Source organism: Coptis chinensis, chromosome 7 (assembly GCF_015680905.1).
Source record: "Coptis chinensis isolate HL-2020 chromosome 7, ASM1568090v1, whole genome shotgun sequence".
Taxonomy (NCBI): domain Eukaryota; kingdom Viridiplantae; phylum Streptophyta; class Magnoliopsida; order Ranunculales; family Ranunculaceae; genus Coptis; species Coptis chinensis.
Window position 1 is genome coordinate 25871223 of NC_141462.1, and position 24297 is coordinate 25895519.

A 24297-nucleotide genomic window follows, 5' to 3' on the forward strand; every position below is an offset into this window, starting at 1 on the left:
CTAATCCCTAGTGTTCATGGCATTTCTACCAAATACTAACTAGCATGTGAGGTCGTCCACCCCCATTCTCATGGCTTAATCATGACCTTCTAGATTGGAATAGACTTTACAATGCTTCTACACTATACCACTAAGTTTTCATCAAGGCTTCATCAACCCCTCTAATGGAGGTTTTAGCCTTGAATCATTCCGCAATCATTCCCATATGAATCTAAACTAAACATATTATCAAGATTCGAAATTTACTAATATAAACTAAACAATGATTAAATTCTAATTAACAACTAAGAAATGGTAACCAACAATAATTAAAACTAGATCTAATAGATTGAAATAACACAATTCAAAATTGATAAAATAACTATTTTTATTTATCTAATTAATCAAGAACAATGATTCAAAGACTTAATCTATAACAAGAATTGAAAATAGAACTAAACTTAATTTAATTAATAAAACTAGATCTAGAATTTATCTATATTGTTTTAGGTCTAACTAGCTACCATTAACAAAGAGCTAAGCTTTGGTTTTTATATGTCCAGATCCAAAAATCGTGCATAGGCTTGGAGCCACGTTTTGGGCCAGAGAATCAGGCCCAAAACCCAATATTTTCAGTCCAAAAAGGCCTCTTCAGCTGCAGTTGGCTTCAACAGACTTTTTGTCCACTTCTGCTCCTCTGATTGGGTCAAGGCTTGGACCATTAGAAAGCTCTTTCCGAGCCGGTCGTTTTGACATAAGGTAGGCCCCATTCCGAGGTCTGAGTCCAAAGATACGGCCTTCGGAAGTTCTGCTGACTTGTGTGCTGTTTCTGCCCGTGTTGACTTTTCAGCTTTTGACCGGGCTTTAGGAAGGCTTTGTCTTCTTGAATCTAGGCCTTTAATCACGGAACTCCTTAGTAACCGACCTTTGCTCTTTTATCTCGCTAAAGTGGCACATTTCTGTACATAATGGACTTTGAAACCTGAAATACATAAAAACATGTAATCAGTGTTAACTCTTAATTATTACTCACATAATTGGTCTAAAAGTATGACTGTTACAGGGTTAAAACTACAATTTTGGGCTCTTATCAGTCGGCTAGATCGAGATGCAACACGTTCAGCCAAGACCAAACTTTTGTTGCCTCCTGTGAGAGCTCTTGAGAGAGATCGCGTGCTAGAGAGGGGTTGGTCAACATATCCAGCCACCGACCATCAAAGTTGATGCCGGTGGCTGGTCAGTAGGGACACTAGTGGCTGGTCAGGGGATCTTTTTGATCTGAAGTCAAATGCGCTAATCTACTCCTAGCCAAAGAATACTTGGGGGTTCCATTGCAGGCTTGCCAAAATTTTAGATGAAAGTAAAGTGCACTTGCGATATTGATACAAGACTTGCAATCTGCCCTAGCTTGATTTCTCGCCTAGACATAAAGCAAGCCCATTTACACTATATTGACTATAGCCAACTGAACTTAGTCCAAAACTAGTACGAGGAACTTTGATATTGAGTTTATTCAATAACATATTCAAGTTGCTACTATAAGAACAGTCTGAGGTGAAGTTGTGCGAGTTGGCACAAATATTAAGAATCGGGTCACCACCAATGATTCCATGCAAAAGAAGAGTGAAAGAGAGTAGATATATAGAGAGGAACTTAGTTCATTGAAAACATTGCTGAAAATAAGAGAGAAAGAGCTTTTGGTTTGCTTAGATTTATTTCTAAAGAAATGTTAATTAATTTGCTTATATAGAAGAGAAGATCGATAAATTGAATAGTTCTTAATTACTATGTCCTAGTACCCCTTCTATTGGCGTTGTTGAGCAAAACAAATAGCTAAATTATAATTGCATAGGTTTATTGGTCTGAACTTGGCAATATGATCTGGGTTGGCTATTTTTCGAATCAAAGTAATAAAGGTTTCATTTAGGAAAGGGTTTATGACACTAGTGAGGAAGAAATTCTTGATTGTGTTTGCAAGTTTCACCAATAAAGTCCCAACGGTGGTGATAAAAAATCCCCTGGAAGCCATTTGGCCCAGGGTCTTTTAATAGGTGTATTATATTTTCTTCTTGACATTCCATATTTCAACATCATTTGGGACACAAAGAGATGAAGTATACCATCATTATGTTGGGGTTTATACCAATACCAATCGATTCTCCCACTACATAGATAACTTGTATTTGAACACAATTCAACTCCAGACAAATTCTAAATATCAACTACAACCTAGAATAACATGCCCAACTCGCTAAACAACTATTAACAACAGAAAATAATGTAAAGCAGGATTAAACGCATACCACAACACAAAGATATACTGTGGTTCGGCCAATGGTGCCTACTTCCACAAGAGTTAGTTCTTTATAAAGTGGGAAGGAAGATTACAATCTCTCCTTTCAGTCTCTTACATTACTAGATCACTCTTATCTCTTTACAGGGTTATATCTCTGTAAAGGTTATCTCTCAATCTTGATAGCTTTCAAGATTGGGTTTTCTCTGACTTTTGTGCTGCCTCTCGTGTGTTTTCTGGGTGTTAGGTTTTGCCAAAAACTCTAACTCTTATTGCAAACTCGCGGTCTACAATTTCTTCTCAAAATAGACTTGGGCGAAGGTCGCGCCTCGGGCAAGACCAAGTCGAGTGCGGGTCGCGCTGAAGGTATTGGAAGTCTTCCACGGCATGGGTGCGGATCACGCCTTGGTCAAGGCCAATCTGAGCGCGGGTCGCGCTCAAACAGTTCCATGCAGAATAAACTCCTTTTCTCTCTCCTCATGTGAGGGATAAAGCCAACAATCTCCCCCTCCCGAACAGTGAGGGGGGCTACCTCCATGCAATTTCTAAATTAACAGGAGGAGTGTGCTGCCATTCCGGCAATAGCATAACAAACATCAAACTTACCTTTCGGTAAGACTTTGGTCATCATATCTGACCCGTTCTTGTCGGTATGGATATACTCGATACATAAATGCTTATCTTTGAGTACTTCTCTAATCCAATGATAACGCACGTGTATGTGCTTGGATCTAGAATGAAAACTCAGATTCTTGCTCAAATGGATGGCGCTCTTACTGTCACATAGAACTACAAATTATTTCTGCTTTAGCCCTAGTTCGTCGAAGAACCTCTTCATCCATAACAACTCTTTGTAACACTCAGTGGCTGCAATATACTCAGCTTCTGTAGTGGAGAGGGCAACACACTTTTGTAACTTTGATTGCAAAGAAACTGCTCCCCCTGCAAAAGTAACCAGATAACCGGAGGTGGACTTCATCGAGTCAACATCACCTGCCATGGCTACATTAGTGTAGCCTTCAAGTAAGGGCTTACTTCCACCAAAGCACAAACATGATTTGGAAGTGCCCTTGAGATATCTCAATATCTATTTAACACCTTTCCAATGCTCTTTCTCCGGATTTGATAGAAAATGGCTTACAACGCCCACGGCGAAAGCTATATCCGGTCTTGTACACACCATTGCGTATATCAAGCTGCCCACTACGAATGCATAAGGAATCTTTTCTATCTGACTCTGCTCATGCTCACCCTTTGGACACATCTCTTTGGTCATGCGGAACTGGCCACCAAGCGGACAACCGACCGCCCGGCTTGATCCATGTTGAATCTCTTCAACACCTTCTCAATGTAGCTTTCTTAAGAAAGCCACAACTTCCCACTCTTTCTGTCACGAGTGATCCGCATCCCAAGTATCTGCTTTGCTTGACCCAAATCCTTCATCTCGAAGGACTTACTCAAGTCTTTCTTCAGCTTGGATATCTTGTTGATGTTTGGGTCAACGATCAACATATCATCCACATACAGCAATAGCACTATGAAATCTCCATCTGGAAATCTCTGAACAAACATACAATGATCGGAAGCAGACTTCTTGTATCCTTGCTTCGCCATAAAGGAATCAAACTTTATATACCACTGTCTAGGTGCTTGCTTCAACCCATACAAGCTCTTTATCAGCTTGCATACTAGGTGCTCTCTGCCTTTGACCTCAAACCCTTCTTGCTGGTCCATGTAGACATCTTCTTCAAGGTCTCCATGAAGAAAAACTGTCTTAACATCTAGTTGCTCAACCTCTAGGTTCATACTTGCAGTCATACCCAATACCATCCGGATAGAAGTCATTTTTACTACAGGAGAGAAAATCTCATCAAAGTCAATCCCTTTCCTTTGACCGAATCCCTTCACAACAAGGCGAGTTTTGTGCTTTGGGTGAGGATTGTTCTCCTCATGCTTGACTTTGTATATCCACTTATTCTTGAGAATTTTTCGTCCTTGCGGTTTTTCAACTAACTCATAAGTGTGATTCTTATGCAAAGAATCCATCTCGTCATGCATGGCCTTCAACCACTTCTCCTTGTCTGTACCCTCAAGTGTCTTTTGATAGTACATATGTTCTCCACCATCCGATAGTAGCACGTACATATGTGGTGGATACCTGGTTGAAGCTAGTCTCTCTCTATCTGACCTCCTTGCCCCATCTGCTGGTGCCTCAGGAGGATGCACTTCTGCTTGCTCTGGTGGTGGTTCATGCATCTCATCTGCATCTTCTATACCAATAGGTTTTATCCCATCATGAGCAATAGGATTCTCATCATGAGCTTCAGGCTCATGGTTCTCTGCATTCTCAATGCCTTCTGCACGTTCCACTGTAAGAACTTCTGGTTCTGAATCAACAAGATCATTGGTGAACGCCTGTAGCTTCTCACCCTCCTCAAAGTCTGATATGGTTTGGTCTTCCAGGAACACAACATCTCAACTTCGGATTACCTTCTTGTTAATCGGATCATAGAGTTTGTAACCAAACTTTTCATCTCCATAATCCAAAAAAATGCACTGCTTGGCTTTATCATCAAGCTTGGATCTCTCATCCTTTGGAATATGCACAAATGTCCTGCACCCAAATACCATCAAGTATCTATAATCAACATCTCTGCCTGACCATACTCTCTCTGGATAGTCACTCTTCAGAGACTTTGACGGCGATAGGTTGATCACATGCACGGTTGTACGTATTACTTCTACCCAGTAGGTTTTAGGTAGCTTAGAGTGAGACAACATGCATCTCATCCTCTCTACAATGGTACGGTTCATTCTCTCTGCTATTCCATTTTGTTGCGATGTCTTGGGAACGGTCTGCTCATAATGAATCTCATGACTCTGGCAATACTCTTCAAACGGCCCTATGTACTCACCCCCATTATCTAAGCGAATACACTTCAACAACTTCCCAGTCTCTCTTTCCACCATGTTGTGGAATTTCATAGACACACCAAGTAGTTCATCTTTGGTCTTCAGACTATAGGCCCATATCTTTCTTGACGTATCATCAATGAATGTCAAGAAGTACAAAGCTCCTTGGTGGGACTTTACTCTCATAGGACCACATAAATCAGTGTGCACTAGTTCAAGGACATTGTCCTTTCTGTGAGACAGGAATCTTTGGAAAGACACCCTGTGTTGCTTTCCTATCAAATAGTGAGTACATGTATTTAAATGTGTACCTTTAATGTCTGGCAAGGCCTTTTGCTTAGCAAGAACTTCCATCCCTTTTCTGCCCATATGACACAGTCTCTTGTGCCACAGTTCGGAGGAAGCTTCTTCTTCTGCCGCATTCACTTCTGCTTTACACAAACTAGCCTGTGTTTTATAAAGAGAGCAAGTTTTCTTCCCTCTGGCTGCTACAATGGAACCTCTGCTCAGTTTCCATACCCCGTTACCAAACGAGTTTACAAAGCCATCGTCATCTAATTTCCCAGCCGAAATTAGGCTTAACTATATGTCAGAGACATGTCTTACATCCTTGAGTGTCAAGGTATAACCGACATTGGTTTCTACATGAACATCTCCAATGCCTATAATCTTCAAGACTCCACTATTGCCCATCTTTACCTCACCAAAATCACTAGATTTGTAGGTAGTGAAGAAACTCTTATGGGGTGTGACGAGGTAAGAAACACTTGTATCTACCACCCACTCTGTACCCTGGCCTGAAGTGCTCAAGCATAACTCGTCACCGTCTAACACAATTCCCACTTCACCTTCTGAAGCGATATATGTGGCGTCTCTACCGGTGGTGCTTTATTTTAACTCTAACTTGTCTTCATGTACGGTACTAGTCTTCTCATCCCTCTTCAATTATATGTATTCATACTTGAAGTGGCCATGGATACCACAATGATTGTATGGCAAGTCTTTCTTAGGAGGTCTGCTTGTGCTCCTAGATTTTCTTTTGTCATCACCTCTAGAATGAGGTGGTTTTCTACTTTTGCCTCTCTCTTGCTTTTCTGTAACAAGGATCTCTGAGTGACAGGAGCTATTTTGTGCGTCCTTTCTTGTCTTCTCATAAAGGTCTTCTAAAGTCTTCCACAGGCTGAAAGCTGTGGTCTCTTGGGATACAAGGTGGATTACATTGTTGTCAATCCGTTGTCTAATGCACCCAATCGCTTTTTCATCAAGCATATTCCAATCGGCATTGGATACTGTATCCGGTTTTACTCCCCTATTCTCAATGGGTTATGTCAGGTCCTCGTAATAGAGCAAGTCTTCCATCCTAGTTTTCCATATGGTGTAGTTACCTCTATTTAGATTTGTCATGCGAGTGTTCACGGAATGGTCCATTTCTACAAGTTATTTAAACTCAAATCTTCTCTCAGGCGTTTTGTCAAACACCTTCCGACCAAGATTTGGATAACACCCTAGGCTAATCTAACCAAGACTTTGATACCACTTGTTGGGGTTTATACCAATACCAATCAATTCCCCCACTACACAGATAACTTGTATTTGAACACAATTCAACTCCAAACAAATTCTAAATATCAACTACAGCCTATACTAACATGCCCAACTTACTAAACAACTATTAACAACAGAAAATAATGTAAAGCAAGATTAAACGCATACCACAACATAAAGATATATGGTTCGGCCAATGGTGCCTACTTCCACAAGAGCTAGTTTTTTATAAAGTGGGAAGGAAGATTACAATCTCTCCTTTCAGTCTCTCACCTTACTAGATCACTCTTATCTCTTTACAGGGTTGTATCTCTGTAAATGTTATCTCTCAATCTTGATAGCTTTCAAAATTGGGGTTTTTCTGACTTTTGTATTGCCTCTTGTGTGTTTTCTGGGTGTTAGGTTTTGCCAAAAACTCTAACTCTTATTGCAAACTCGCGGTCTACAATTTCTTCTCAAAATAGACTTGGGTGCGGGTTGCCTCGGGCAAGACCAAGTCGAGTGCGGGTCGCACTGAAGGTACTTGAAGTCTTCCACGACATGGGCGCGGGTCACGCCTTGGTCAAACCCAATCTGAGCGTGGGTTGCGCTTAAACATTTCCACGCAGAATGAACTCCTTTTCTCTCTCCTCATGTGAGGGATAAAACCAACACATCAAGCTGAAGCTCTTGCGAGTTAAAGAGATTGGAGAAAAAATTATTAATAATCTCTCCAATTTCTTTTCTGCCTTCTTTCCAATCCCCATTCCCAGGCTCCGACCCAAAATGATTTGGACTCATATTATTAATATTGTCATAGAGATAGTGGGCATTTCTAGACTTTCCCAAGCATCTTTTTAAGCACATGTCCATTTTCCCATAATCCCGGGATATAGCCCATGTTTTTGCTTGACTTATAGATTGTGGACTTTTAATACAGTGGTTATAGCATCTACAACGCTAACACGTGGATTTCATTATGATTTACAACAAATGAGTTACCAAATACTAGCCTCTTTGTATGTGTCTCCGCCACGTTAACAATCTCTGATTTTATTTTATTTTTCATTAATTTTTAGATGTGAAACTATCATTTTATCTTTGTAAAAGACAAAATAAAAAAATAGCATGAGCTGTAATATTTGTGTTTGGAAAGGGGCAAAATTGGAAAAAAAAAATAATAGCGTGATGAATTCACTGTTGAAGCCCTCGTTTTCTTTAAATGAGTTACCAAATATTTGATGAATGGTGTGGTATATATCTATAAATCTATATATCATATTCTTATTTGACTGCGGGTATTTTCGGTTTTGCAGCGGTCAGTAACTCGGTATCTAGATTGGTCATTTGGTACATGCTGAGATTTCCGTGTGATCTGACACATTTAAGTCGGCATCGAAACTTTGAACTAGGATTTTGAGAGATGTGGAATTTTAAGCAACGGTACGAATCATCACAACTTTCTAGAAGTAAAGAAAACATCATAACTTAGATTAACAAAATGTAAATAATGTGTATAAATATGTAGTCATCAGACATCATCAATTGATTGATGTACATTATTCATTTATTAATCTATAACAAAACAATCCAATGCAAACCCAAGTACTAAGACTTCACAAAGGGATACAACTCATATCTAAAGTTACAACTTCCACCAACAACCCTTCCTCCTCTTTTCCCATCACAGCAGCTTGGAAGTTCACTTATCACATCATCCAAACACTTCTTACACTGACTGTTGGACAGATCCCTGGTACACTGAACAAGACCATACAGTTTCTGAGAAGTGACATTCGTAGTTTTCTCTAGCTTTCCAAGACTTGTCTTACCGGTTGCAAACAACTTGGAACTTCCAGAAGCTTTATCGGATAGTTTGCTTAAGAACTTCTTTGTCTTTTGATTAAATGATTCAGTGTCGTTCACAGTTTGTACATTGAACAAGAAGAACTTATTCTGATAATCGATTGTTCCAAAGAAGTTAACATTTGAATATTTCAATAAACAATGATCATACCATATGATAGCTCCTTTGTCATTTGGACAACGTTGTTGAATCTCTGCACTTGCCGTATTGACACAAGACTTGCAATCTGCTCTAGATGTCTCGCCTCGACATAATGCAAGCCCGTTTACAGTATCTTGGCTATAGCCAACTGAACTTAGTCCAAAACCAGTAGGAGGAACTTTGATGTTGAGTTGATTCAACACAGTATTCAAGTTGCTGCTATAAGGACTACCTGAGGTGAAGTTGAGAGAGTTAAAACAAATACTTAAAAGCGGGTCGACACCAATGACACCATGCAGAAGAAGAGTGAAGGAGAGCAGATAGAGAGGACCTAAGTTCATTGAAGACATTGCTAAAGATCAGAGAGAAAGAGCTTTTCGTTTGCTTGGATTTACTTCAAATGAATGTGATCTGCTTATATAGAAGATAAAATTGAATATTTCCTACATAGCTTGTCCTAGTCCCCATTCTACTGGCGTGTGTTGAGCAAATCAACAAATAGTAGAGTTTGTTGCAGAAATCTTCAGGAACAAATTATTTGTTTGATTTGTTCGGTTAGTTGTGACGATATAGTAATCTAATAATTTGTTGATCCATTCAGTTATTATTTTAACACTGGAATCTAGTTTAGTTATTAATTAAAACTTTTAAAACAGGAAATTAAAAACGAGTCACATGCGTAGAACGTTGAATTATGCAATTGTCATGGAAGAGCTAATTCGTTGGTATAAACGTGGCCTCCCCCTCTGACTAACTCAGTCCTAAATCTAGAATGTCACCTGTATCAAGTTAATAGTTGGAGCCAAACTGCTGTCAGCTTAGCTTGAACAAAATGTACATGAGGTTGTGCGCGTAGACCATATGTAATACCTCTTTGCACGAATGCTCGCAACGGACACAAATGGTGATGATCAAATTTTATGGCAGGCTCGTCAAGTCAATCATGTTATTTTCACTCGAGAAAACTAATTTGAAATTGATTATTCTTCTGGAAGATCATATACTCATTAAACTCATAAATTTGGAAATGTCAGGTAACTCTGGTTACTATTAGAAAAGGAATATCCCTTGCGATGGGAAATGACCGTAACAACTAGCAACTAAGAAGTTGCAAAGGGATCGGAATTGGTGTTCAAGAAAACTATATTTAGAAAAGCTCGATCTTGAATATATGGACAAAATCTGTAATCCATAAAACCACAGAAGACAACAAAATATTTAGAAACAAAATTAGTACTTTTATGCTTTGTAGGCACTGGGCAATCTAAATCTTCCAATTGAAGGCCTGGCTTCATAGGTAAACCGGGAATAACAAAGTTACGTGAAAGTCCAAATAGCACTACTTTCAGATGTAAGAAAGGAAAAACAGGGACACATTTAGTCACGCAGATATGAGTTATAGACTTATAGCCACCTTTGCTTACTAGTTTACACAATTTCACCATAAAATAAAAATAAAAACTAGTTTACACAAAGATAACATCATCCCAAAGCACAAAATTAAGAGCATCAAAGTAAAAGGATATTCAACTTGATATGGCAAGATAGAGAAAAATTACATAACTACAAATATTAATTGTACACCTCTGTTACTATCAAAAAGAAAAACTAACCCACAGGATTTCATGTATGTCGGTCACCACCAGGAGATCCTAACCCAACAAGCTCGTCTGAGATCTTGTTTATATTTATATTTAGACAAAATCTCTTGTTTATATTTCATTTACTTATTATCTTTATAGCTTGTACTCAGAGTTTATTTTTTTATAATTCTCAACATATAGGTATTACTGAAATTCCTATCACCACCAAAAATTCGATATAATCGATATCTAAAAGTTGTCACTAAAAGGCTTTCATGATAATTATGGCTGTCAGAAAAGTCGTTGGCGAAGGTGGTGTCACAAATGCATCATTGAGGGGTTAAAATTATCACTACAGCCGTAGGCAATGCTTCCACATCCGCGACCCCTATGCGGCTGTTTGCAGCCATGACCCAGAATGACAACTAAGGTTTGTCAAAAATTCCAAAAGTTAGCGTGATGATCCAAAATTGTCGACTTAAACAAGATATTTCAATGGTTTAAAGTCATTAGAGTTGCCAACAACTAATTTCTCTTGCAAATACTGACAACTATCTCGACGACTCAAAATGGTCAATATAGCCAATTTTTTCCCAACGGCTTTAAATTCTTAGAATGGCCTACACTTATAAATTGTTGCAGAATGTGTCATTAATTCTCAACAATGACAAGCTTTTGCTATTGAAAACGGCATAAACCAATACTAAATCATAGTCGCCAAAGATTATAATATAAAAACAATTCGTACACCACAAAACCACCTCAAACAAAGTTCCATAACCAATACCCTTTTCTATTAAAAATCAATGTACATGACATAGAAGTACAAAACATTTACAATCTCTTATACTACACTACATAATGTTTAGCTCCCGAAATCAATGGATAACTGAAGAAATACAACAACACATTTACAACTAGACACCTGAGATATAGCAAAGCTTCAGCCTAGTAGATAGATTCATCACTGCATTATTTACTTGCAGCAGCTTCCGCTTTGCTCCTTCTCATCCTTTGACCTTTTTTAGCCCAATATCATTTGTTGCAACCAACTTGAACAGTATAATAAGTCAATTAAAGTTATTTCCAATCTGAGTTCACAATACACAAATATAAACACTTGAATACAAAAGAGTACATTTATAAAGCAAATATTGATATTTATTAGGATACCTTGCACCGAATTTTTACATGATACAAGTGAGAACAATATTGTATCCCTGGACACTTTTTAAATGTGAGGGATTCAGCCAATGAAATCCCACTAATAGTTGGGACAAAATCGATTAGCATTTCCCTGAAGCAAACTACAAGTGATTTCCCCAAAGCAAACGTCATATGCAAAAGCTGTTCTTTGATCCAAGTTGGTATTTAAGACAAGAAACAAAGGCACTGCACATTACAACATCTTAAGTAAAACAGAATAAATAAAGAAGATAGTAAAATCTCAACCTTAAGGTTTCTCAAATTGGGGCCGAGTAAGTGATCTGCTCATTTTACCTATAATGTAAAAAATAGTTATGAAAAGCTAAATGCGTCAAGCGAAACTATGTACATGTCATTATAAGGCGTATGAGAAACACACGTTTAGGGAAGAGGAATGACACCGGTAATTGTATGCCTGCTTATCTTCAGAATGCTCTTGCTCCTAATCAATGACAAGTGCAATGAAATCTATGACCCAATAAAAGATTCAGTGTTCTCTGTCATAGAATCAATGACATCAAACAAAAACCTGAATCTCCGAAAACAACACCAAGAGGAGATGAGGGACCTAGTTTTATAGTTTGACATATATGTAAACACTTGAAAGCACACATAAGGATAGATGATGATGAAAAGCATAACATTCAATTGAATAAGATCTACTTCACACATAAGAATATACATAAGAATATATATATATATATATATGGGCCTAACAAATCAAGTTGATGTGACATCCACTGTGGGATTTAGATATTTAATCATAATTAAGGGTTTCAAAAACCATAATTTCGGCTACAATAATTACGACATATTCCAATTAAATTTATGAATTTTATAATTTCCAATTTTAGCAGAATAACGAGACCAGTTAAAGCGGATGTTGGCTTAAATAAATTATATAACTATTGATTTAGTTAAAGTGGACGTTGTGCTTAAATAAATTATATACCAAACCAAAACAAAACAAATTACGTATGGAAAATTAAATTATACAATAAATAACATCACACAATATATAATATAAAATAAAACAAAAATGGCAAACCAATAATGACAAATATTTTTAAAATATATATAATACTGCATGAAACTAACGTCAAAGAATAATTAACGAGAAACAGAAAACTATATGCAAATGCATCGAACTAACCTCATATAATATTTAACGGGAAATCGAAAATTGGATGCATATGCAAGCATTAAACTAATCTTAAAAAGTAATTAGTAGACATTTGGAATATGGATACAATTGCATTAAACTAACCTCAAAGAATAATTAGTGGGAAATCAAAACTAGAACACACATACATCGAACTAACATAAAAAAAATAATTGTTGGGAAATCTGAAACTGGATGCAAATGCATTGAACTAACCCTCAGAGATTAAATTAACGGAAAATCGGAAACTGGATGCAACTGTATTGAACTAACTTAAAAAAAATTAACTATAAATTGGAAACAGGATGCAAATGCGTGATACTAATCTTAAAAAATAATTAACAGGAAATCGAAAATCGGATGCAACTACATTGAACTAATTTCAAAAAATAAATTAGATGCAAATGCATTGAATTAACCTCAAGAAATAATTAATGAAAAATTGGAAACTAGATGTAAATTCATTGAACTAACCTCAAATAATAATTAACGAAAAATCAGAAACTAGATGCAAATGCAACCTCATCGAATAATAAACAAGAAATTAGAAATTGGATGCAAATGCATTTAACTGACCTCGAAGAACAATTAACAGGAAATTAGAAATTGGATGCAAATGCATTGAACTAACTATAAAGAATAATTAACAAGAAATCAGAAGCTGGATGCAACTGCATTAAACTAACCTCAAAAAATAAATAATAGAAAATTAAAAACTGGATGCAAATGCATTGACTAACCTCAAAATATAGTTGTGTACGTTATATGTTGTGGGAATGTCTCAATAAGTATAAGTTTTGTATTTAAAACGGTGTTTATCTTATCTTTTTTCGTATGATTGGGAACGTACATCTTGCTATTTAAGGAGCTTCAATATGAATTTCATCTTATTAGACAATCTCACAAAACTTCAATCAAACTTTTATTATTAAACAACAAAATGAAGTTAAAGAGTTTTATTAAAGGTGAGTTCTTTTTCTTTCTCTTTTTTAAATAGAGAGTACGTGGGGTTTTCATGTTATAAGAAATTTGGATGAGTGATCAATATAATATTTGTATATAATAGTTCTGCATATATAGTTGCATATATTTTTCAGAATAATTAATATGACAGGACCCATTCGTAGATAATCTTTGAAGATCCCACATAGTAAGTCAGATATAGTTTAAAGAATAATTAACGGGAAATCAGAAACTGAATAATCTTTGATGATCCCATATAATAAATCAAGCATAATTTATTTATGTCATGTTTGCAATTAAGGATACTACAGATGGATCAATAGAAAGTTGGCATTACACACCACATTGAATAATTAAAAGGAAAGCGAAAACTAGATTCAAATACATTGAACTGAGCTCAAAGAGTAATTAATAAGAAATCAAAAACTTTATGCAAACGTAATAAACTAAACTCAAAAAGTAATTAACTAGAAATCGAAAACTCGATGCAACTGCATTAAACTAATGTCAGAGAATAACTAATGGGAAATTAGAAATTGGATGCAAATCCTTGAAAAATATTTAACAAGAAATTGGAAATGGTATGCAAAAATGCATCAAACAAACCTCAAATAATAATTAATGGAGAATCAGAAACTAGATGCAAATGCATTGAAATAACCTCAAAGAATAGTTAACGGGAAATCAGAAACCAGATGAAATTGCATTGAACTAACCTCAAAGCATAAATAATTAGAAATCATAAACTAGATGTAGATGTATTGAACTAACCTCAAAGAGTTGTTATTAATGAGAAATCGGAAACTATATGCAAATGCAATGAACTAATCTAAAGACTAATTAACGAAACATCGAAAAATGGATGCAACTGTACTAAACTAACCTCAATGAATAATTAACGGGAAATCATAAATTTGATGTAACTGCAATGAACAAATCTCAAAAAATAATTAATGGGAAATCGAAAACTTGCTGCAAATGCATTGAACTTACCTCAAAGAACAATTAACGGGAAATCAGAAATTAGATGCAACTACATTGAACTAACCTCAAAGAATAATTAACGGAAAATCGGAAACTAGATGCAACTGCATTAAACTAAAATCATAGATTTAATAACAGGCGGGGAAATCAGAAATTAGATGCAATATCCTTGATGAATATTTAACAAAAAATCGAAATTGGATGCAAATGCATTGAAATAACATCAAAGAATAGTTAACTGGAAATCGGAAACTAGATGTAACAACATCAAACTACCCTCAAAGCATAAATAACCGAAAATTGGAAGCTAGATGCGAACTAACTTCGAAAAATAATTAATGGGAAATCAGAAACTGGATGCAGATGTATTGAACTAACCTTAAAGAGTAATTAACGGGAACTTGGAATTAATCTTGATGCAAATGCAATGAACTAATCTCAAAGAGTAATTAACAAAATATTGAAAACTAGATGCAACTGCACTGAATTAACCTTAATAAATAACTAACGGGAAATCGTAAACTTGGTGCAACTACACTGAACTAACCTCAAAGAATAATTAATGGGTAATCAAAAACTTGATACAACTATATTGAATTAACCTCAAAGAATAATTAATGAGAAATCGGAAACTAGCTAGATGCAACTACATTGAATTTGCCTCAAAGAATAATTAACGTAAAATCGGAAACTTGATGCAAATGCATTGAACTAACCCCGAAACATAGTTGTATTATATGTAGGGAGAATATAATGTCTCGACAAGTATAGTTTTGCATTTTAAGTAGTGTTTGTTATAATTCTTTTATCATGGTTGAAAATGTCTTGCTATTCAAGTAGCTTCAATATCATCTTCGCCACATTGGGCATTCTCACAAAATTTCAATCAAACTTCTATTATTAAACCTAACAACAAAAATAAGTCGATGGGTTTTATCAAGGTTTGGTGCTTTCTTTTTATCGAGAGTGGTGTAAGAAATTTGAATGAGCGATTAATATAATTTCCATATCTCATAGCTATGCATAGTTACTAATATTTTTTAGAATAATTTAATATAATGATACCCATTCGTAGGACAAGTTCGTAAGCTAGGAACACCCTAAAAACCAAATAACCATTCCATTAGGGCTACTAAAAGGGTCCTAAATTTGACTGGTGTCATATATCCAACTAAATTTGTGGTCTTGTTTAGCAGCTGCCAAAATTATGTTTCGGGAGACGGACGACACAATTTCTATCGTCCGTGCATTAAATTTCGACAGACGGCACAAATTGTGTCATCTGTCCAATAAAATTCGACCTAAACTTGCAACTAATGGATGGACTTCTGCCATATGTATGACTTTACCACTTCAAAATAAGAAACCACCATTGGAAAGGTTTTTGTGTTTTGCGGCTCCCAAATTTGACACTCCTACCAAAAGGCAAAAAAACACTGACGTGGCATCCTTTAGCACAACTCATTTTGGCAGCTGTCGATTGGACTTGCTCTAAGCAAACTTAACATTTTCTTCTTGCAGTCAACAAAGCGCTAAGCTAAACCGAACTTCTAAATCCATAATATGCCTACAGGGCTATATGTCGTCGTCAGTTTTGCTTCAATTTGTCTTCGTTCACAATCAAGTAGGTCAATTTCTATGCCTAATTCCAAAGATGAGCAATCCTTCTAAGGTGGAAGATTATCGGCCTACTGCACTTTGCAATACTCTTTACAAGTGTGTTTCCAAAGTGATTACATCCCGATTGAAATTGGTTATTTTAGAGATAGTACATGAGAATCAATCTACCTTTATCCCTGAGAGATCAATACAAGACAACATCCTTCTAGCTCATGAAGTGTTGAGAGGCTATGAAAGAAGACATGGTACCCCAAGATGTTCAGTTAAAGTGGATATTAGAAAGGCATATGATATGGTAAGCTGGGAATCAATCCTAGTCATGTTGGATAAATTTCTTTTCCCACCAAAGATGAAGAGATGGATACAAATGTGTATAAGCTCACCAACCTATTCTATTCTTATAAATGGCTCACCGGAAGGGTTTTTTGTTGGAGGAAGAGGTCTAAGACAAGACGATCCCATGTCCCCATATCTTTTTGTTTTAATCATGGAGATTTTGGGATGTGTGATCAGAGAAAGTATTGATAACAAGCTGACCCAATATCATTCTAAATGCAAGAGGAGTCTACTCACCCACTTGACCTTTGCGGATGATGCTTTGATCTTTTGCAAAAGGGAAGTTACATCTGTTGCAGCCCTTAAAGATTGCTTGCATGCTTTACATGACTTCAAATCAATTCCCAGAAGACTACCATTATGACTGGGGCTATGGGGCATCAAGATTCTATAGACTTGGCTCAAATTCTAGGAATTGAGCTTGTCAAACCTCTAGTGAAATACCTAGGTCTCCCACTCTTTTCTGCTTAATTAGGTATCAAAGATTGCCAACCTCTGGTTGAAAAAGTAACTGGGAAAATCAAGGATTGGAAAGCACGTTTACTCTCTCATGCATGCAGACTCTAGTTGATTGTATCAATTCTTAGCTCTCTACACATCTATTGGGCAAGAACTTTCATTTTACCAATAACTGTTCTAGAACAAGTGGAAAATATATGTGCTATTTTCCTATGGAGTGGGACTGATATCAAAAGGTGTGTGCATCAAGCAAGTATTGGTACTATTAGCAAAGCAAAGGAAAAGGGAGGACTAGGCATTATGAATATGGAAACATGGAACACAGGTGTGCAATGTGGGTTATTGTTCAAGATAGCAAGTAAAGAAAATACTATGTGGGTTGATTGGATATGGAAGAATCAGCCCAAGAATAAATTCTTGTGGACCATGGCAGTACCGAAAGACTGCTCCTGGTCATTGAGAAACATTCTAAAGTGTAGAAAATATGCAAAAGACCTTATCCTTTACTCGATATCAAATGGAGAGGACACTCTATTATGGCATGATATATGGTGTAATAGCAGCCCTCTTCTGGCAAATGCATAAGCTGTCATGAATATTCAGCTTCCTCTCAATGTAAAGGCTAGTGAGCTAATATTAGGTGGAGATTGGAACGTAATAGTTGAGAATATCCAGTGCAATCGTCTAAGGGAAGACATCAGGTCTACTATAATTGAGAGACATTTAGAGAAAGATAGACACTACACCATAACAGGCTATTTGCAACGGCAAAAAGCCGTTGCGAATAATTTTCGCAACGCTTTTTAAGCGTTGCAAATAGGGCGTCGGTAAAGTGTTGGAAATATTTGCAACGGTTTTTTGCCGTTGCAAACCAAATTTTTCAACGGTTATTAACCGTTGCAGAGTGACAATTACTAACGGTTAAAAAGCGTTGCAAACTAAATTTTTCAACGGTTATTAACCGTTGCAGAGTGACAATTACTAACGGTTAAAAAGTGTTGCGTAGTTTGATTTGTAATGATTATTGATGATGCTTTAATATTTATTTTTTGCTTTGCAACGGTTTACAACCGTTACTAATGTGTTGATATTGTAAAAAAAATTATTTTTATTTTTTTCTTGCCCTAAATTTGAACCTCCTGGTTTCATATAGAAACAAAGAAAATTACCAATGCTTTTGCAAATAGGACGAAAGAAATTAATCAAAACAAGAGCATTTGTATCATGGTTTGATGACTAAATCTTACAAGATAGTGAAAGAGGTAAAAGAAACTACCTCATCTATACAGCAACCAAATAAAAAATACAATTTTATGAAATCAAGTAAAATACAATTCTATACTCCCAAGCAAAGTTTTGTACATCCTGATAACTTCAGCTCCCTATCAAAGATGACAACAATAATCCACAATCCTTACATTGCCAAATGAAGTCATAGTGCAACATGAAGATGAACAAGAGCTGCGAGAAGAAAAACGAACCTTCTCATATACCTGTAGTCAGAAAATAAGAAACCTTTTAGGCCTTGTATAACTTTTTTAGTAAGGAAATAGACAATGGAACTATATGTATAAATAGGAGGGATAAACAGTAAGACTCACAGTCACTGTATGGTCCATAATAGACCCATATGAGGAGTCATAGCCAATCATGGAGTTGCACAACATCAGCCAACACATTTCAATACACCAGAATCGACAGCACACAATCACTTCAGATCAATAGTAAAATCACGAAAGAGAACAAAAGCTAACTAGTATAAAAGTTGTCCATCTGTGAAAAGAAACACAACAGTTATCAATTAAAATCTGATGGGTACTGAGGTATCATTAGGAGAACACTAAGATTATGAGGTTGTTCCATAAGATTTTGTTCCAGGACACATCAATTAGAGCATTTGCAATGGGGGATGTAAATCTACACCTCCAGATGGGAGCCACAAGGATTTACACACCCCACCACGCATCTACTTGTGGGTATTTGTTTTACACCCCATCTCAATTAAGTTACAAACTTGTAAAACAAAACACAGACATCACTGAGAACACCATTAGAAATTTCCTAGTCGCAATAATTTTCAAGTAACTGGCATGTCACTCCTAATGGCGTGCGAGTTGCAGGACTTGGAAATCAAAATCTCCTAGTTGGGACTTGCACGTCATTCCAAATCCTCTACGAGTTTTACTTGCATCACACACCAATCCAAACCTCATCCATATTTTTAATCCAGTCCGTAAACTGCTCATCCCACTTTACAACTGGTGTATGACACCCTCTAAACCCAGTTTACAACACTAGTGTAAAACAGATACAATGGACACCTCAAACACTCAGTGGAAGAAGGTTCTTAAAATGGCGGTTGTAAGCTTACAACGCATCCACTTTACACCACCCATTCGATGCCCTTAGAAAGCTAAGGAATAAAAGAGAATTATAGGGCTTGATAATTGGTTTGGCATGAGTAGAGAAGGTAACGGTGTTGTCTAAATGAAGCAGCAAGAGTATTTCGAAATAAAATAGTGATAAAGAAATAAAAAGGCTAAAAACAGAAGTTTGTTCCATTCCACATTCACTCCTGCTCTTCGTTCAATTTTTTTCCGGGAAAGGTACCTAATGAGGAAAAAGTTTGATCCCTTCTAAGATGGCATGTTTTGTACGGTTGCTTCTTTAAGTAAAAAACCGCATGATAAATCTAACACCATAACTGAGGCATTATTCTGTCACAAACACGGAGAAAATAGATGCAAATGTCTAGTACTACACTACAAGTTCTCATTCAGAAATGATGCAAAAGGTTTTTAAACCCGTTGCACTAAATGGTTTGTGCTTTCCCAGCCAGAGTCCAGGAGTCCAGGAGTTCAATCGAACTCCTAAAAACAAGATCTATGAAGCCTTTCATACACAAATACTGGTTGGTGCCCATCCCTCCAACCCACAGCAGTAACAATCAAGCTCAAGTTACGTGTTAATTATCAATATTGTTCAAAACAGTCATTGCCTCATTGGTGACAGCCCCACCCTACCCTCATCTTATGACATGGACAAAGATATGGGGACCACAACCCACTTTCTTCTATGTAATAAATGGATATGTAATTGCTATTTTGTGATACGCGGCAAGACAATCATATTTTTTTCTTGTCTTTGTGAGTCAAAATATTAATTCAAGATTAAGTTGTGGATGCCATCTTGATAAGAAGTTTCCCTTTTATAAGAATTCGTAAATCATTATTTACCCGCAAAACACAAGTATAATTTGAGATTACCTTCTTACGGTACTTGGTCTCCAAATTTTGAGATAAAGCAATAAATTCTAGCTGCTCTATGCCGGAATCTGCCAGGATACTTTCACCCTAAAGCAAAATGAAAAAAAAAAAAAAAAATCTTTGTAAGACAGAAAGAAACATGCCATTGTTCTGGATGTAAACTATTGTGTGACAGAGAGAGGGATGAAATCAATCAAGGCCGTATTCTCTTTTCTCGCTTCTTCTCTATCCAACTACGTTTCTATTTCTCTCTCTACTGAATAATAAACATATCATATAAGTATACAACTACATCAAAGCCTCCAAAACATGATAATAATTAACAGAAATAAAGACCCATATATATCGAGAAGAATTACCAACACAAGTCATTTGACAAAGATATAAGAAATAACATGAAGAAGAACTCACAATTTTTATCAGTCCTCACTCGACAATTCATTATACTTCATCAGCCAACTCCTCTGAATTAGAATCACTTGCAACATACCCTATAACCAAAATAAAACTTAAATTAGTGAAAACATTTTTTTTCAACAAAACACCAAGTAGCCCAAGTAAAAGGAATCTAACTCACCAGGACGCTTATCGCCCACTTTCAAAGCCGCTGATCGAACTTTAGAAGCTTTATTTATCCAAAATTTCCCCTGTTCTTCCAAACAAAACAAATAATGAAACAATTCAAAATATATATATAAAAAAGTATATATATTTACCATTTTGGGATCTTTGGGGATACCATAACCACTGAAATACATCTGAGAAAGTAAAACCTGCATAGCAGTATCACCAGCTTCATAGAATTTATAGAATGGGAACACATTCATAAGCAACAAAATTTCTAGAAAAAAAATTATATGTAGTACCTGAAGTACAGTTGATGTCATGGTATCCTTCTCTGAGTGCTAGCCACCAGGGACTTCAAAATCCCCTGAGCTGTGTCAGATGGCTGCTGAATTGGTGAGATGAATTATAGACCATCTACACCCTTCTATTAGGGTGTGTTTGATAACCATTTTTTCAGTAGTGAATGGCTACAGTGGCTTATCACCCATTACAATCATAAATGCCAGTGTTATCAGACCCTCAACTACACACCCTTGCAACAAAACAAACTCCAAGTAAAACAAAATGCTCAAGGTAAATACTCAACTCCTTCCAAAACCTCAGATTCGATATTTGCTCCTTAAATAAAAAAACGAAATAATTCAACCTTAGAAATACAATCCTATCATATCAACAATCAAGTGAAGTCTCATTAATCAATTAATTATAGGCATTTGAAATGATTGAACACTCTAGCGGGAATTCAAATACAAGCTCAATTACTCTGGTGTAGTCAAAGCCTACAACTAATGCATGTGGGGCAAAAAGATAGCAATGACACTTACCACGATAAGTATAAGAGGTTCCAATAATAATGACAACTTATATGACTTTTCCTTTATGTATCATTCAACAATATTTCACAACAAATTGGATTACACAATGTCCTAAGTTAACATTAAACATAACGTAATATTATAGTACCTTCAGTGGTGTCCCACGAAACGCCTCCGACGAAGATTACCAATAGAATGCTAATATTACCCCTTTAACAGTTTTTCTTCACTTCACTCATCGATGATGTCTAGCAAAGCAACTTCAAAAGCCCCCTGCTCCCTAGACAATAAAAGAAATATTTTTTTTCATGGTTTAGTAATAGTAGATAACAAGAACAGAAACAAGAACTAAAAATTGAGGTAATCTACAAGTAGAAAGAGTAAAAACAGAGTTATGGATCATCACTGACAAATAATACACACAAAAACAGCAGAGAAGGAAATATATAGAAGAACGAAACAAGATAAATGCTTACAGGGAACAGGTCAAAAGGGAATTAAATTATCCCAGTACAAGAAGCTTGTTAAAATAAATAAAAGCTAATCAAAATGAAAAAGATTTATTTATTATTTAAAAAATGAATCCGCTCAAGTGTTTTTCAATGCAAAAAAAACAGCACGAAGAAAATGTAGAAGAACAAAACATGCTTATTGCTTCCAGGGAACAAGTAAAGAAAGCTTGTTAAAGAAATAAATAAATAAAAAGTAACCAAAACTAAAAAGATTTACTTTTTCATTTCAATAAATGTGTTTGCAGAAGAATAAAATGTGTTATTCAGTGCGAAAAAACAGTAAAGAATAAAATGTGCAGAAGAATAAAACATGATCATTGCTTCCAGGGAACGAGTCAGATTTAATAAAACAGAGCATCCAAATCTCAAGTCAGAAACTAATCTTCAGGACGAGCATACTCAAAGGTGACAACTATGTTGTGAGGAATACAACCATACAGGACCATTGCCAATTAGATACTTGTTCCTGAATATGTTGTGAGGAATACAACCATACAGGACCATTGCCAATTAGATACTTGTTCCTGAATATTCGATACGCCAACAGATGAGCACATGCATGAATACAAGTGCATAGCCACGCAATTTCAAAGTTCACAATTTCTAAACTTCACGTCACAATTGGGATTTAATTTTTTTTCTCATATTCTTAATAGATCACATACAGAGAGAAAATCAAATTAAACAAACACAAAAACAATAACCAACACAAAAACCAGGTAAATGAAGTTTTGTTAATTAATAATAACCAACACAAAAACAAACATTTTTATGTGCAATTCTGCGCAATTCAGCGGTGAAATAGAAAAATAAAAAATAAAAAAATTAGATTATACCTAGGCATGATACCATCGGGTTGGATTCCATGTTCGAGACAATAAAGTTACCAACTTGAATCCCTACCGATTCGGATATCGTTCTTTTTGCAAAGAAAGAAACTAGATCCGGAAAAGAAAAACTAGATTTGAAGGCAAAGGATTTGTATGGATTCAAGGATTTGGAGAGAGAGAAGTAAAAATTTGAGGAGTCGCGAGATCGGATCTTGAAATCTTGGCGAGTGAGAGAGAGAGAAAAAAAACTTATGTTTTATACTTAGACCGAAATAATAGAGCGGCGATTTTTTTTTGTTTCACTATTTCACGAAATTTTAATTTGTAACACTTAGCTAACGATTTTTAAGCGTTAGCAATTAATTTCTGAAATTCACCCAAATAAACCAACGCTTTATAACATTGCCAACGCTTATTTAACGTTAGTAAATTGCTAACGGTAAATAACCGTTGCAAAGCAAAAAAGGTGTGTGTTGCAAATATCCTATTATGGTGTAGTGAGAGTAATTTGGAAGCCACATCAGAGTGGGAATTTCACGTCAAGCAGCGCATATGAGGCCTTGAGAAGATATGGAGGGAAAAGCAGATGGAAGAGGTTAGTTTGGGGTTCCACAACACTCCTTTTCTTACTGACAATTGTTCTCCAATAGCTTGTCAACTCAGGATCGGATAGTGTATAAAAAAATCCTTACTCATTCTTCTTGCTGTCTTTGTAACCAAAGTAGAGAGTTCTCCAACCATCTCTATTTTGAATGTGAATATTCTCGGTAATCATTGAGGGAATCGACCATGTCGGTGCTTGGCATCATTTCAGATCGCCGTAATTCAAATCGAGAATGGTCTTCCATACTGAGAATCTGCCGGGGAGTCAGCCAAGTAACTAAAATTGTCAAGGCCTATATTTGTGCTGTTGTAGATGGGATTTGGAAAGAAAGAAATACCCGAAGGTTCAAGAACAATGCGCAACCAACAACAGTGGTTTTAAAAAAAAATCTCAGAAAAATGAAGGCGTATGTACAACTCAAGATCTCTTCAATGGAAGATTTGACAGAAGTGAGAAGATTATGCCAATTAATTAAGCTCTCGGGCTGCAGGTAAAGTTTGAAATAGTTAAACAACAAAATGTAAATTGGAATTGCCAAGAACAAGATAGTGTGAAATTGAATGCTGATGGGTCTTTGTCAGACAAGGGAACGGGTCACGGTGGTGTAATTCGGGACAGTAAGGGAGTCTTGTTGGCAGCGTATACAGGAAGTGGAAGTGAGCAATCAGTTATC

General features: G+C 36.2%; 1 protein-coding gene and 2 long non-coding RNA genes across 3 annotated transcripts; all 3 read right to left on the reverse strand.

Moving 5' to 3' along the window:
• Positions 1-8181: 8181 nt before the first annotated feature.
• LOC147486820 (antimicrobial ginkbilobin-2-like protein) lies at positions 8182-9276 on the reverse strand. Its single transcript, XM_086571315.1, has one exon. The coding sequence runs from the start codon at positions 9065-9067 to the stop codon at positions 8318-8320; it is 750 nt and encodes a 249-aa protein (XP_086427441.1). The 5' UTR covers positions 9068-9276; the 3' UTR covers positions 8182-8317.
• Positions 9277-18281: 9005 nt separating this feature from the next.
• On the reverse strand, positions 18282-18845 carry LOC147486821 (uncharacterized). Its single transcript, XR_015202428.1, has 2 exons — positions 18632-18845; positions 18282-18523 (listed from the first exon to the last, which is right to left on the reverse strand). It is a non-coding gene; the product is annotated as an uncharacterized LOC147486821 (long non-coding RNA).
• Positions 18846-20322: 1477 nt separating this feature from the next.
• LOC147486822 (uncharacterized) lies at positions 20323-21138 on the reverse strand. Its single transcript, XR_015203282.1, has 4 exons — positions 21013-21138; positions 20874-20943; positions 20708-20787; positions 20323-20383 (listed from the first exon to the last, which is right to left on the reverse strand). It is a non-coding gene; the product is annotated as an uncharacterized LOC147486822 (long non-coding RNA).
• Positions 21139-24297: the final 3159 nt, after the last annotated feature.

Bases quoted from the DNA above. Each gene is read 5' to 3' on its own strand.
- LOC147486820 (XM_086571315.1), bottom strand. From the start codon at position 9,067: ATGTCTTCAATGAACTTAGGTCCTCTCTATCTGCTCTCCTTCACTCTT.